This window comes from Trichosurus vulpecula, chromosome 2 (genome assembly GCF_011100635.1).
Source record: "Trichosurus vulpecula isolate mTriVul1 chromosome 2, mTriVul1.pri, whole genome shotgun sequence".
Taxonomy (NCBI): domain Eukaryota; kingdom Metazoa; phylum Chordata; class Mammalia; order Diprotodontia; family Phalangeridae; genus Trichosurus; species Trichosurus vulpecula.
The window spans coordinates 371,206,461-371,222,517 of NC_050574.1; the positions used below are offsets into that span (position 1 = coordinate 371,206,461).

At 38.5% G+C, this 16,057-nt stretch overlaps 1 protein-coding gene across 1 annotated transcript in view; it reads right to left on the reverse strand.

The window, feature by feature from the left end:
- TIAM1 (TIAM Rac1 associated GEF 1) overlaps window positions 1–16,057 on the reverse strand; it is a 154,077-nt gene that overhangs the window by 42,068 nt on the left and 95,952 nt on the right. The window contains exon 13 of the mRNA XM_036745622.1: window positions 9,820–10,044. Within this exon, the coding sequence (XP_036601517.1) occupies window positions 9,820–10,044 (225 nt within the window). The remainder of the gene's footprint in view (window positions 1–9,819; window positions 10,045–16,057) is intronic.

Genomic DNA, 16,057 nt, shown 5'->3' on the forward strand with positions numbered 1-16,057 from the left:
AGAAACTGAATTTATTAACTTCCCCCAAAAAAACTGTTCCTTCTTTTTAGCTTCCCTAATTTTTTCCCCAAGGGTACTACCACCCTCCCAGTCCCCCAGACTCACCACCTAGGTATCATCCTCAATTCCTCACTCTCTCTTACGCCTCATACCGAATCTGTTGCCTTACTCACTTTTCAACCTCTTGAAATCTGTCTTCCTACTCCATCAATCTAATGTGACTACTTTTACTAGGGTTGCCAGTGGTCTTTTAACTGATAAATCCAACGTTCTTTTCCAGTATTCATTCTAGCTGAACATGTGTGCATCTTTTGATAGTGCTGGACATCCCTTTCCTTGGCTTCACAAGGCTGCTTTCGGCTACTTCTGCCTTCTGTTCTACTTAGTGCTACTTTATCTGCTTTACTGGGTCATCACTGATCCATAACCATCAACATTCCCCAAGGCTCTGCCTGAGCCCTCTTCTCTTCTCTCTTTATATAAGGACTTGTGTACTCCCAGCACTCAGCACATAGTAAGCACTTAAAGAATACTTTTTCATTCATTCATTCACTCATTCATTGCCTCTTTCTTTGTGATTTCATCAGCTCCATAGATTCAATTATTGGCTCTATGTAGATGAATCTCTTAATTATATATCCAGAACAAATTCCTCTCCCGAGGTTCCACATCACCAAATGTACACTTGGATGTCCTTCTGGATATTCTATCAAAATTTCAAATTCAAAGTATTCACCATGTCTAGAGTACACTTCCTCTTCATTGATGCTTCCAAGAATCCATAGCTTACTTAGAAGTTCAGCTCATGTACCAGCTAAGTGAAGTGCTTCCTGATTCCCATAGCTGTTAATGTTCTCACTCAACCCCTCAAATAACTCATATATACTTTTCTATTTACATGTTTTATCACCCCCCCCACCTCCACCCCCACCAATAGAATGCAATCTTCTTGAAAGCCAGGACTACATTCCATATTTTTTTTTTTTGCATTTTTATTCTCAGTGCCTAGGAAAATACTTTGTACACAGTAGGGGCTTAAGAAATTCCTAACAAAAAAAAAATTCCTAATGAATTAGATTGGATGTAGTCCTGAAAGAACAGGAATAGATAAAATTAACAGGGTGACAGAAAAAACATTATATAATTAATATGTGAACAGATATAGGAACTGGGGGGCGGGAGAAGAAGCATGATGTACAGAATCAGATTGCATTTTGGTGAAGACAAACAGAAGGAAAAAGAGAAGTGATAATGATGAGTAATTACAATTATCCAAACATCTGCTAAAGGCAAGCAGTTCCTGACTTGCTTTAATAATGATTTCATTTTTCAAAAGGTGGAACAGCTAATAAGACAAAGTGTTCTTGTAAATCTAATTCTGACCAAAGAGGACAGACTAGTGGTTGTTGTTGAGATAGACATAATAAGGAACTTGGGACAAATCCATCCTAGAATTCATGGTGAAAGATGAGAGAAATCTTATAAAAGTGAAAGAACTATTAAAAAAAAGATGGGAGAAAAATACCTTGGACTTTGGAAAATTACATTTTTAAAAGGTTCAGAAACAGAACAACAGCCTTCCTAAAATTTTTACAAAAGTCAAACTAAGAGGAATAGTAAGGCTCTGTAAAAGGAAATTTTACAGACACAAACAGAAACCATTCTGTTTGTGCTTTGTAGACCAAAATAGCTAGGCCTACAACCAAGAACAATTTATTCCGAGGGAAAAAAAGGAGAAAGCCTTTTCTAAAGAGACATGCAGGGAGAACAGCCAAGATGGAAGAGTAGGAGGAAGCAGGGCAACCTAGTTACCCTAACAACTATTCTAATAATGCCCTTAACACAATACTAGACTGACAAGCGATTTGAATTATGGAGGGAGGGTTATCATTCCACCTTAAGACCTACCCCAAGGTAAGTGATTAGGGCAGGAAATGTACAGGAGTGAAGTGGGATAGCAGACAGCAAGAACTGTGGAACATGGCTGTATCACCATCACTCTAAAGCTAGAGTGAAGGAGGATGAGAAAGTTGAAAGGGCAGAGGGACATTCCAGTGTGAGGCCATAGGAGCAGATGGAAGTTTCAGGGTGAAAAGGGATCTAAGACATGTTGGCAAAGCCCAGAGAGGCAGAAGCAAAAGCAGGAAAGGAATGGTTGATGGATATAAACAGGCTCTTCTCAAAGGAAGTGTATATGGTGGTGAAGTCCAGAGATTTAGAAACAGAGCCAGAAGAGGAATGTTCAAAGATATGAAGAAATTAAGGGAAGAAATCTAAGCTATCTATAGCCATGTTTAAAAAATGTTCTAAGTCACTAATAATTAAAGAAATACCAATTAAAGCAATTCTAAGGTCCTATTTCACATACATTAGATTGGACAAGTCAACAAAAAAAGGAAAATGACAGAAGGGGTACAGGAAAAAAGGCACATTGAGGTACTGTTGGTCAAGTCATGAATTTGTATGGCTATCTGGAAAGCAATTTGGAATTGACCAAATACTTTTAAACTATGCATACTCTTTGACCCAGCAATGCCAATGTTAGGTCTACATTCCAAAAAGAACCCCTATGTACCAAAATACTTATAGCAGCTCTTTCTGTTGTGGCAAAAAACTGGAAACCAAGAAGATGTTTATCAAATGGGAAAAGGCCAAAAAAAATTGCATATGAATGTAATAGAATACTGTTTTGCTGTAAGAAATGAAGACATGATTACAGAGAAAGCTGGGAAGGCTTGATAATTTATGCTATAACGTCAATATCAAAAAATGAACAATTTTAAAGTAAAAATGAACAATTTTTAAAGACTTAAGACCAATACCACAGAGGAGGAAAGTTTCAAACATCAAATAAAGCTCTCATAATTTAACCAACACGAATAGTTTGTAACTCAACAATAGTCTGGTGGCCAGTTTCCCCACCTAGTATTTTTTTTTTATGAAAATGTCTTCCATGTACAAGATAAGCTGATTTCAAAATATTCACATTTTGTGGGGAAAAAAACCTATTCCTGGTTCAAAAATAAATCATATATGCTGCCATAAAGAAATGAAGGGAAATTGAAGGGATAAAAACTAAACAGTCACACCAGAATTTGAATAAAGTTCTACAGACAGAAAAACTGCCTTGTTGGTTTTTTTGGTCACTCCTCTCTTCTTCTGAGATTTGACTATTTTCATTAGACCAGGTTCAAAGGGTTTTTTGGCAATTCCTCAAAATTAATTCTACCCTCAAAGGAAAGAACAACAATTTCCATGAAGAATACTCAAAAGAATGTGTTACAGGTTCTAATGGTAATTTTAAAAGAAGAGTTCAAAAGTATTTTAAACATCATTAGAATAAGTACAGTCTTATAAGAACAGCACCCATTTAGATGTATAACCCATCTAGTACGTTACAAAACTAATTTCAATATCTTACAGGTAAGCCTTATCTACCCACAATTCTATATAAAGGCTGCATTGTACACTGGGGCAACAAAAAGTGTAGGACAGGGCACCATTTTTCTGAGCAATATGTGTAAAATGTTTGACAAATTCTTTAAAAAAAAGTTTAAACAATGTCAACTGAATTTGTTAACTTAAAAGTTGTATTAACACAAACTACTATAGTTGAAAACTGGGTTTCACTGGTACAAAGCTGCCACCTTGTGGCCAAATAAATAGTTCTTTTATATATTTGGGTCATTTTTTCTAGAAGTCTGGTTTCAATGTATTTTTTAAAAAGAGGAAAGAATATGGGAATGATCGCCTAATAACTTTCAATAGCTTTAAATTCTTGAAGGCCTCAGTTCTCTTCAACCTAATTCTGCTTAATTGACCAAAGTTTCAAGCATGCCTTATAAAATGACTCAACTTAAACATTTAGTGAGTTTTTGGCATTGAAATAGGTGCAGAGATACAAAGACAAAGTCAGAACAACTCCTGACTTCTCCGAGTTTATATCCTAATCTGGTGATAATAAGTACATACAAGGTTACTTCAGAAAACACGGAGAGAGCACTAAAAAACTGGAGGGGTAAAGAAGCTTCCCGAAGGAGTAAGAACCTGAGCTGAGCCTGAAGGTCGTCATCAATGTTACTATGACGCAGAAATGAGCAGAACCAAGACAGCATTGTGTACAGTAAGAATAATATTGTTTTAAGAACAACTTTGAGTGAATAAGTCATTTTGACTATTACAAACATCCAATTTAACTACAAAGGAACTACGAAAGAAGACACTATCTGCATCCAGAGAAAGAACTGATAAATAGATGTATAGAATGATTTTACACACACACACACACACACACGTGTCTAATGACAGCCATCTCTAGAGAAGGGAAGAAAAAAAGGAAAAATTTACACAATAATTTTATTATATATTTAAAAAGAATAGTAAGTTGTATACAATAGATTCTGTTTCATGTGTAATCATCTTTTTTTCTAAATTAAAAATAAAACAATTTTTTAAAAAAATGCAGAAATTTGAGAGTAACCTGTAGAAATGTATAGAAGATTCTACATGCAATGCTGACCTCCATCCAACCCACCTTCCACAGAAAACTGTCCCTTCATCATCCCCACTCTGATGCCAATCTTTAATATCTCCCTATCTATTGGTTGCCTCCTTGTTTCCTACAAACATGTCCATATTCCTCTCATCCTTAAAAGACTTTTACTGAACTGACCATCTCTCCTCCTTTATGTAGCTAAATTCCTTGAGAAAGCCATCTACAACTGGTGTCTTCACTTCTTCTCCTTCAAGACATGGATCAAATTTTTGCCTGTATTTGTATCCCTGGTGCTTAGCACAGTGCCTAGCATGTAATAAATAATCAATGACTTAACCTCTCTACAGTTTTTGATATTAATAACTGTGCCCTCCTTCAAGATATTCCTTCTGCTCTTGGCTTCTGTGAAAATCTACACAATAATATAAAAGAAGAAACCAGTATTATAGGACCTTAGTTCCAATCCCAACCCTGCACCCCTTCCTCCCCCTGTTCCCACCTCTGTGACTTTTGGACAAGTCACTTAGTCTCTCTGGTCCACAGTCTCCTTACCAGTTAAATGAGGAAGTTGAATTATATGACTCCTAACATCCCTTCCAGCTCTGGATTTATGATCTGATAATCTGTTGGTTCTCCTACTTAGATGACTCCTCCCCTTTGCTAGATTATTATTTTATCTTCCACCCAGTAAACTTGAGTTTTCTCCAAGCTTCTGTCCTGTGTGCTCTTCTCTTCTGTCTACAATCCCTCTCAGTAATCTCTTTCACCAACTGCCTTCCACACACCTGCTTTTATAGGCACTACTGGCACCTCAAACTCAGTATGTCCAAAACAGAATTTAGTTTCTTCTTTCCTAAACCCACTTTTCCTCCAGATTCCTCTATTTTCTTCCAGTCATTCAAATCATCCTTGGCTCTACCCTCCTCCTTAAGCTCACATCCAATCAGTTGCCAAGTCTTGTCGATTTTACCTCCATGACATTTCTTACACCCATTCTCTTTTCTTCACTGTTCCATGTCAGGACTTCTCCATGTACCACCTGGACTATTTAGCCAGTATCCTAACTGGACTCCCTACTTCCATTCTTTCCTGTTGCTAATGTATTCTGTGAGCATGCTAATTCATCTGTCACTCACTGCTATGCCTATGATTATCAAACTCCCACCACCTGTTGCTTTTCCTATTCCTGTGTTACTGAATTGCTGGCTGTCCAGAAATATACTGTCCCCATTCCAGCACCCCCATCCACCTCAACCCTATCCTCCTACACCCCATTCACACTCTGTTCACCCCTTCTAATGTGACCTCTACAATTCTTATTCAACAACTAACAAACTTCCCCTCATTTCCCCCACATTGTCCTCATCGCTTCACCTCCTACTTTTACTTGTTCTCACTGAGCACCAGCTTCCTCCATATGACACCACATTCCTGGCTATCTCCTCCAGCACCAGCTGTACCTCTTCTCATACCCTCGTATCATGTATTGATCCAGAAGGAAGAACCGGAATACTTCTTGCTCCCCACTGCCACATCCAGCCCCTGTCTTTGCTCCCATCACTCAGCAGCTTGTACTCCTTTTAAATTTAGATCATCAAAATTTTCTATCCAATCCTTATTATGGTGGCTCTTCTATACCACCCACCAGGTCATGCTCCCCGCTTTCTAAAGAAGCTCAGTACCTGGTTCACTGTCCTCTATCCCCCTCAACTGCTCCTATAATATTAAGGGACTTCAACATTCATGCTAATGCTCTCTCAAACACCACAGACTTCTAGTTCCTGAATTTCTTTAAATGCCAAGACCTACCCCTCTACTCCACTACCTCAGCCATACAGGGAGGGTTACAATCTGAATTACCTACTTTCATTATTATAAAAAAAAAACAAAAAAACAAAGACAAAACAAAACAGAAACCCCAACCTCTGACTTTTCTGTTGCAGGGATTCTGAACCTGGGTTCCATGCACTCGTTTTTAAAAAACATCTTGATGGGCAGCTAGGTGGCGCAGTTGACAGAGCACTGGCCCTGGAGTCAGGAGGACCTGAGTTCAAATCTAGCTTCAGACACTTACTAGCTGTGTGACCCTGGGCAAATCACTTAACTCTGATTGCCTCCCCCCAATTTTTTTTATAACTACTTTTCAATATAATTGGCTTCTTTTATAATCATATGTATTTTATTTTGCTCATTTAAAAACATTATTCTGAGAAGGGTTTCACTAGACTGCCAAAGAGCAACATGACACACAAAAATGTCAAATATCTCTGCTCTTTTGGATCATAACTTCCCATCCTTCCCTCACTCTCTGTGCCTCACCCCTCCTAAATGTATTCTTCCGCTTTATTCAGACTTCTAATTCCTCCAACCCTCAGTACTTTCTCAGGCCATTATTTCTGCCCTGACTTCACTTTCCTCCTAATTTCCCTTCCTGATCCCATTCCTAAATTTGGGATCTACTAATCTACAAATTCACACAACCTTTACTTTTCATTACCTTGACACATCCTATTACTCATAATCCCTCGATAAATTCCAATCTTGGATTACTTTCACTATCTACCTCCTCTCTTCCCACTCACTTGCTGATGGTTGGAGGAAGACACACAACTTAACTGAATGGGTTGTCAACCAGACGAAACTGGCTTCTAACCTGTGGATCCCTGAAGCCGAACAGAGCAGTTAGAAACAAAGGAGTCAGGAATCCATTTAATTTCAAAGTGAGGGAAATGCCTTGCAAGCAAAGAGGCAAATTAGACATATGTGCCATGGCCCTGCCCCTAGCAGGGGGGACCCACTTTACCGTGGCTAAACCTTGATTCTAGCACCGACAACAGCAACAATATGACAAGTTTGATTCCTAGCAGGGCTTCACGACCAGAACTTGTCCAATGCTTGTCCAAGTTCAGAAAACACCTGGTGCTGGTCAAAGCAACACAATAATTATGTGATTTTGCCACAGGGTAAATGCAAAGGATTGTTGTTATGCCAAGCTCAGGGCACAATTTGCTTGCTGGGCCTTAGCCTGGAAAACAGGGTATCTCCTAATATTATCTTGACAAGGGTACACTACCAATTTATGTTATATAACCTTAACTGGGTCCTCACTGCAGCAATGCCATCTTTGTACCTCTCTGTAAGTGATTTCTATCCCCCACAGAAGCTGTTTCAAACATTTTCTTCTCTCCTTAAGTCTCCTATAGCACTCTCCATTCACACTTAGTTGAAGATCTCCCCTCTTAACTAAGAAAAATGAGGCCATTTGCTGTATCATTTTCTCCCCTTATCTTTATCACAAAACTTAGACATCATTTCACACTCTCCACTATGTCATTCTGGGTTCTAATAATGAAGTTGCTCTCCCCCTTGCCAAGATCAACCCCTTTACAAATGTGCTTATTCTCACTCCTTCCTGTAAGTAGAGCAACACCTCAACCATACTCCTTTTCTTTAATTTCATTTAATTTCATTCACTCTTCATCTACTAGTTCTTTCCATGTTGCCTTCAAACATATCCATATCTCCCCCATGCTTTTTGTAAAAAATTTTTTTAATTAAAAAATTTATTCTTTCTCCCTTCATTGAAAGAAAATCATCTCCCTTAGTTGTGAACTGATTCAGACATTCTGGAGAGCAATCTGGAACTATGCCCAAAGGGCTATAAAGATGTGCATACCCCTTTGACCCAGCAATACCACTTCTAGGGCTATATCCCAAAGAGATCATATAAGGGGGAAAAGGACCCATATGTACAAAAATATTTATAGCAGCTCTTTTTGTGGTGGCCAAGAATCGGAAATCAAGGGGATGCCCATCAATTGGAGAATGGCTGAACAAGTTGTGGTATATGAATATAATGGAATACTATTGTGCTATAAGAAATGATGAGCAGACGGACTTCATAAGAATCTGGAGAAACTTATGTGATCTGATACTGAGTGAGGGGAGCAGAACCAGGAGAACATTATACATGATTACAGACAGTAATCTGTGATCTGTGATGACTAACTTTGATAGACTTGGCTCTTCTCAGCTATACAAGGTTCTACCCACATCCAGAGAAAGTCTGAATGCAGATTGAAGCAAACTATTTGCTCTCTTTTTTTTCTCTTCTTTTTTGGTTTTGTTTCTTCTTTCTCATGATTCATTCCATTGGTTATAATTCTTCTTTACAACTTGACTATTGTGTAAATAAGTTTAATGTGAAGGTATATGTAGAACCTGTAATACTGGATTACATGCCATCTTGGGGAAGAGGAGGGAGAAGGGGAAGGGGGAGAAAATTTGGAACTCAAAAACTTGTGGAACTGAGTATTGTAAACTAAAAATACAAAAATTTTAAAAAAGAGAAATGTCTCCCTTGTAACAAATATGCAAGCCAAGCAAATTAGTTTCCACTTTGCCCACATCCAAAAAAATACATGTGTCAATCTATACTCCAAGTCTCTAACCTTTCTGTCAGGAGTTGAGTTGCATGCTGGATCACCAAAGAAGCCTCTGGAATCATGACTGATCAGAGTTCTTAAATCTTTACATATTGGTTTTTTTAATATAAATTTAAGTCTTCCTAAAGTTTCTCTGAAACTGTTCCCTTAATAATTTTGTAAAGCATATAGTATTCTATCACATGCATTAAAGCAATTTCTCTGGCCATTCCAACTGATAGACACTTACTCAGTTTCCAATTCTTGGCCGTTAAAAAATGAACTGTTCTAGATATTCGACCTGCGGAATGCAATCCAGCAGCAAATTGGACCCAGCAACCAAGATGCCTTATCCTGCTGCAAGAAAGCAATTCATCTAGAGTCTCCTTGTTGCCTCTGGGATAAAATACAAGTTCCTCAGCCTTTCAGAATCTGACTCCAAGGCACTTTTCTGGACTATTTTCAGAGTCATATACTCTAAGGCCCAACCAAATAGAGCCATTAGCTATTTTCAAAACCTAACATTTCATCTTCTGTTTCTATGCCTTTGTACAGAAGAGAGCCTTATCTTCCATGCCTAGAATGCATTCCCTTCTCACCTCAGAAGCCCTGGCTTCCTTAAAGGCTCAGCTGAGCTGCCATCACCTATTTGAAACCTCTCCTGATTCTTTTCCACTCGTGTTGCCAATGCTCCCTCTTTCTTCAATTGGGTCAATCACAGTGTGGGTGCTTGATTAACATTTGTTAAATTGAACTGAACCTTGGGTAAGCAGCTTAGGCAGCACATCTCATCCTTCGATTTTGGACTACCCAGAGGATGCTTGCAGACCCACCATGGTTCCCAAGGAAATATTTTTGAGATCCAATAAACTTTAAGAATTTATTCTAGCTCAAACATACCTGGATTTCTGGTGAGAAAGGCAAATGGGCTGTCACTGAAATCTGCCAGGCTGTCCACACGATGAGGGGGAGTTTCAAGCAGTTTCTGTCCTCCAACTAGCTCAGGATAGGTCTGTACTATAAGGCATAGTGACAGCTGAGTAAGGACATCTTTAAGCATGGATGAGTTGAGGGTGTCTGCAGCTCTATTATTGATTTCAAGAATCTCATCTCCAGTTTTCAAGCCTGCCAATGCAAGACAGAAAATTTCAAATTTCAGGAAAAACATGCAATTAAAGTACATCACCCATGAACTCTGGATTTCAATGTCATGCCAGGTTACTGCATACCATCACCAAAAAGTGACTGAAATACAGATAGATGGGAACAAAGTCAATTGCATTCCAATACAAAATGTACACTGATAAACAGCTATTTTCTTGTGAATATTCCATCAAAATCAAACTTCACTGTGTCCTGTGATACACCTAAAATACAGATGAACCATCCTTTACTTATCTTAAAATAGGTTTTATGTAGCTGTTACCCTTTTTTTTTTAAAAAAATGCTGAATTCATTACACTTTTTACAATTTCCCTGGAAAAAGACTGTGAAGAAAATGATTATAAGGAGTAACAATAAATGTAAAAGCATTTATAAAGTATCTACTCTGTACTGTATGTACTGTGCTAGGTGCTGCAGACATGAAAATAAAAACTGCTCTTAAGAAGCTTATATTCCCTCAGGGATTATTCAGACTGATTTGCTACAGTTATCTTCTTAGCATATGGGATATTTGTAGCATGGTTACTCAAATCAGTAAAATATCTCTTTTCAACGCAAAGACAAGCCCTCAAAGGTTCCTGGAGAACTTCCTTTTTGTGCCACTTTAACGCAGAAAGAAATACTGACAAACAGTTTTGTACCAACGACTAAATCAGTCATAATTGGATCTTGCACTGTTTACAGTTTTATAGATCAGCAAAGGTTGGGTAACTTTCCTAAGCAGGTTGAGAAAATTCTCAAAGCATGTAGTCACAAGACCATAGTTTCCAGGGGAAGCTACTACCGTACTGCTCATTTTCCTAGCCAGAAAAATATGAGAAGACAGACTGTCTTATGGGAGTAATTAGTCTTGTAAAATACATGCAACATGATTTTTGGAAAAGAGAATAGGATAGAGGAGAGAGGAGGAGGGTGAGAAGGAAAGGAAAATGAATATATAAAAAAGCAGGAAAATGTATTTCAAATGGAAGGGAGCAGGGAAAAGGGGAAACAAGAGTTTTGATGATAATATTTGGGAAGAAAATCTGTTAAGAGAAAGAGAAGAAAGAGCCAAGGGAAGAATGGATTGCAAAATGAAACCATGATGATACATCTAACCCCACACCCTTTTCCCCCCACCCCTACCCCCATACCTATTCAGCTATTCAGGGAAGTTAATTCCAATGCAACATTACAAGAAATTTATACTTCTTGGATTTAGTGAATCATAAGCACTTGCTGGAACTCAGTCACTTTGCAAGTAGAAATATTGTGTAAGAAATACTAAACTGTCACCCTGTGACCCAGAATTTTCACTAGTGTCAGCAAGAAAAGACTCATATGTGTGTGTATGTATACACACACACACACACACACATCAACAGCAGCATTATTTTGTTGTAATAAAAACATGGAAAGAAAATGCATGTCCAATGACAGTAGTATATGAATGTAATGAAATATTACTGTTCCTTAAGGAATGATGAATATGAAGAATTCATAGAAATGTGAGACTTGTATGAAGTAATAATAGGACAAAGAAAGTAGAATCAAAAGGATGTTTTGGAGTCCTGAATTCGAGTTCTATCTCTGACACCACTTAGCAAGTCATTTCATCTCTCAACAACCCAGGAAACTCGCCAAGACTATAAATTAAATAAATTAAGAGCAGGCATCAATCTGCATTGGAAGAGGTTTCCTCGTCAGGTTAGGAAACACTCAATGAATAAAACAGAAGCACCTAAGAAAAAGTGTGATTTTTTGCAATGACTATGGCCCGATCAACACAGACAAGCTTTCTCCCTTCTCACACTTCATATCTTGTTTCTGAAGACAGTGTTGAGGTCCACCATGTAATATGTTGGAGAAAAATACTGATTATTTCAGAAAAATTGATTAAATGCCTTTTCCCACACTACTCAGGGGAGATTTATCCGGAGGCAAGAATAGGCAAGACCCAAGATGTGATGGGTCTTGGAAATTATGGAAAACACATTTAAAGTATACAAAAAAGAAGGTACATTAAAATTTAACACTGCAAGTTTTGGAGGCCAGTGCCAGGAAAGAAAAAGTTTCTCATATTTAACTGACGAAAACGTATTAAGTTAAACCTTTTCAATTCATTGCTGCCAAAAGTAATAAAAACAGACTGAGTTCAAGGTGCTAGTTATCATTCCAAAGGCTTCTATGTTTAGGAACATCGATGAAAATGGGTTATTTATGTTTCTATCACCTCTGAAGAGTGAATTTACCTCTCCTTCAAATTAGAGGCGAACAAAGCTTATAATAAGTTGAGTTTTACCTTATAATTATCCCTTTAAAGAGATGGGGGAATTTTTTTTTTACCCAGTGCTCAGCACAGGACTCACTTAATAAATGATCTCTCTATATCTAGTGGTGGCTAAGTGGTACAAAGAGTAGAGTGCTGAGCCTGAGTTAGGAAGACCTGAGTTCAAATCCAGCCTCAAACATCTAATATATGACTCTGGGCTAGTCGCTTTAACTTTTGTTTGCCTCAATTTCATCGATTGTAAAATATAACAGTACCCACTTCCCAGGGTTGTTACGTGAATCAAAAGAGACGATAATTGTAAACTCCTTAGCACAGTGTTTGGCAAGTAGTAGGTACTTAATAAAAGCTCGCTCCTCATTTCCTCCTTCCTCTTTCTTTCTTCCCTTCCATCCCCTTCCTTCCTATCTAAAAATGACTTCCCTTCCACAAGACTCAAGGAGAGGTGATAGAGAGGTTGACTTAGGTCAATGTTCATATGGTTGGTTTGAGGAAATTATAATTATATAACCCAGTGCTCATAATGCCAATAGTGATTTTAGTAATGAATTGTAAAGTCTGAATATTAAGGAAGAGTTAGAAGCAGCAGTAAAAAGTACACTGGTTCTTGATTTTGAGGACTTAGATTCCAATCTTCTCTCTGACATTTATACCTACACTAAGTGGTTTTTGGGTAAGTCACTAACACTCCGTGAGGTTCAGGTTTCTCATGTATGAAATAAGGTTGGACTAAGAGTCTCTGAAATCCCCTCCATCGGATCCCATCCCATCCCATCTGATCATGATGTTGGGTAGATACCACCACATGTGAGATATATAAAAGTGCATGGATAAAAATTGTCCAGAGTAAGAAAGCATGAACAGAATGTTATCTGCACTAATGGAAGCAATACCTTCATTGATTAGTTCATACAGATCCATTGAATTACTGAAGTATTCTAGACTCTATTAACCAATTAGAATAACCAACTGGAATAAATTTAGCAAGCGTTTATCTACTGCATGTTAAGTCCCGTGCTGGGCACCGGGCATATGAATACAAAGAATTTATATTTACATTCTTTGGGGGACAGAGAGAAGGAAGGATATGACCTTTACACAGATACAGTTTGAGGAGGATAAGGGCACTAAGAACCAGCAAGTTTAGGGTGGGCTCCCAATCTCAGTGTCACCCTCGACTTCTCCCTCATATTCACTACACACATCCAATATATTTCCAAATCTTGTCATTTCTACCTTCAAGACTTCTCTTATATATCTCTCTTCTCTCACACTTACCACCCTCGTTCAGGCCCTCATCACTTCCCACCTCAACTATATTAGGTACTCCCTTCAAGGAGGAAAGGAAGGCAATGAGTATATAATATCTATTAAATGCCAGGCTCTGTGCTAAGTGCTTTAAAAACTTTATCTTATTTAATCCTCACAATAACCCTGTGAGGTAGGTGCTATTGTTATCCCATCTTACAGCTGAGGAAACTGAGGCAAACAGAAGTGAAGTGACTTGTTCAGGGTCACACAGCTATTAAGTGTCTGAGGCCAAAATTGAATTTGGGTCTTCTTAACTCCAGGCCCAGAGCTCTATCCACTGCACTACCTAGCAGCCCCAAATTTCTCCCCGCTCCAGAACATTCTCCACCCAGAGATCTAAGTGATTTACCAAGCATAGGGTTGCCTGAGTCATTCCCCATCCTCTAACTTTTAATCAATAACCCCAGGGGCTCCCTATGGCTTCTAGGATCAAATATTAAGTCCTCTGTTTGGCAGTTAAAGATTTTTTTTTTAATAACTTGAGTATTTCTTACCTCTTCCAGTCTTCTTACATCTTATTCTCCTCTATGCCTTCTACAATACAGTTATACTGGTCTATTTACTATTTCTCAAAAACAAAACTCCATCTTCCATCTCCATACCTTTCCACTGGCTGTTCCCCACGCCTGGAATGCTCACTTTTGCCTTTTTTCCCCTGGCTTTCTTCAAGACTTAGCACAAATGCCTCTTTCCATAGATCCTTTCCTATTCTCCCCAGCTTCGAGTGTCTTTCCTTCCAAGATTGCCCTCTATCTATACTATTTTTCTCGCATGTATCTAGATATTTATAAGATGTCCCCCCCCATTAGATGTGAGCTCCTTGAGGGCAGGGAGTGTTTTTTAATTTCTTTGTATCCCTAGTGCTCAGCGTAGTGCCTGGGACATAGCAAGTGATTAATATTTATTAATATTTTTTCCCTGACTGACTGACTCTAGGAGGTGGTAGATGAGGTAAGCCTGGAAAAGCAGGGTGGAACTGGACCAACAGGCTTTAAATGCCAAGTCGAGAAGTTGATATTTCATCCTCCAGGTAAGAGGGAACCACCCAAGATTTCCTGAGCAGGATAGTACGTGGTCAGACATGCTTTAAGATTATTTTGGCAACTATGGGAAAGATAAATTGGAAAAAGGAGAGACTAGAAGGGAGACTGATGAGGATGTGATTTCTATCATCCAGGGAGAGGTGATAAAGTCCTGTGTTAGTGTGGAGCCATCACAGATGGCACAAGAGGTTGCCAAATTAAATGTGCCTAGCCATGCTGCAAAGCTGCCAGCAGAAATGTTTTGTAATTATACTTCAACAATGCAAGGATCTGGTTTTTTCATGGTGTGAGTACTTTTCCCATCCATATTCATTGCGATGCCTTTCCAAGTCAACAGAGCACAGGGGCCTAGGATCACAGATTGACAGCTGGAAGAGATCTCCTAGTCTGACCTCTTCATTGTATAAGATGAGGAAAACTGAGGCCCAAAGATGTTAACTGATTTGCCCAAGGTCACACAGGTATCAAGTAACAGAGCTGAGATTGGAATACAGGTCTTCTACCTCTGAATCCAGTGCCCTTTTCACCACACTGTATCAGTACTAGATGGTCAAGAGTTGCAGCAACCAAATAATTCATCCACCAGGGATTTTTATTATGGTTTTATTATGCACAACTGACTCACATGTTCAGAAAACTTGGTTCATAAAATCTCACCTTGGGATGAAATTATATAACACTCCTAGTAAGAGGGTTAGGAGGGAGTAAATGTTGAGATCTACTTGTCCAATGAATTTTTGCACTTGAAAAGGAAGATATAGATTGTAAAAGGCAGGACATCTTATACCAATACCAGAACAGACAGACACATAAACTAATCCCTGGGAGAAAAGTCCTCTTTGGAGACATAAAGGAATGACCAAGGAAATTATTGTTCAGAGCTCCCAAAATTGCCATACTTGTCTGACAAAGTTAAATTCTCAGGAATCTTTTACATAATCGAGGTATAAATGGCTTAAACTTACAAAGTTGACTATTGCAGCAGAGGAAATAAAAAACAGCTTTAGATCCAAACCTTGACACCCAGACAATTCTGTTTGCTTTGGCCTACCCGAGTGGTCCTGGGTAAGTCATAGGTTACTTAGCTGCTGGAAGTATGTACTGTCCAAACATATCCGGTAAGTGAGAGAGTTGCAAATGTTTGAATTGAGAGAGAATTAGGAAGGATATGAGAAGATGGAAGTAGAGTTTCTGATGACTACAGGATCCTATTTAGAGCTGGAAGGAATCTTAAAAGTTCTCACTTCACAGATAAAGAAAGTGGGGCCCAGAGAGGTAAAGGAAACACAAGAACGCACAGTAGTGCCTGAGTTCCAGCATTCAACCCACTAAACTATTCTCATTCACACCA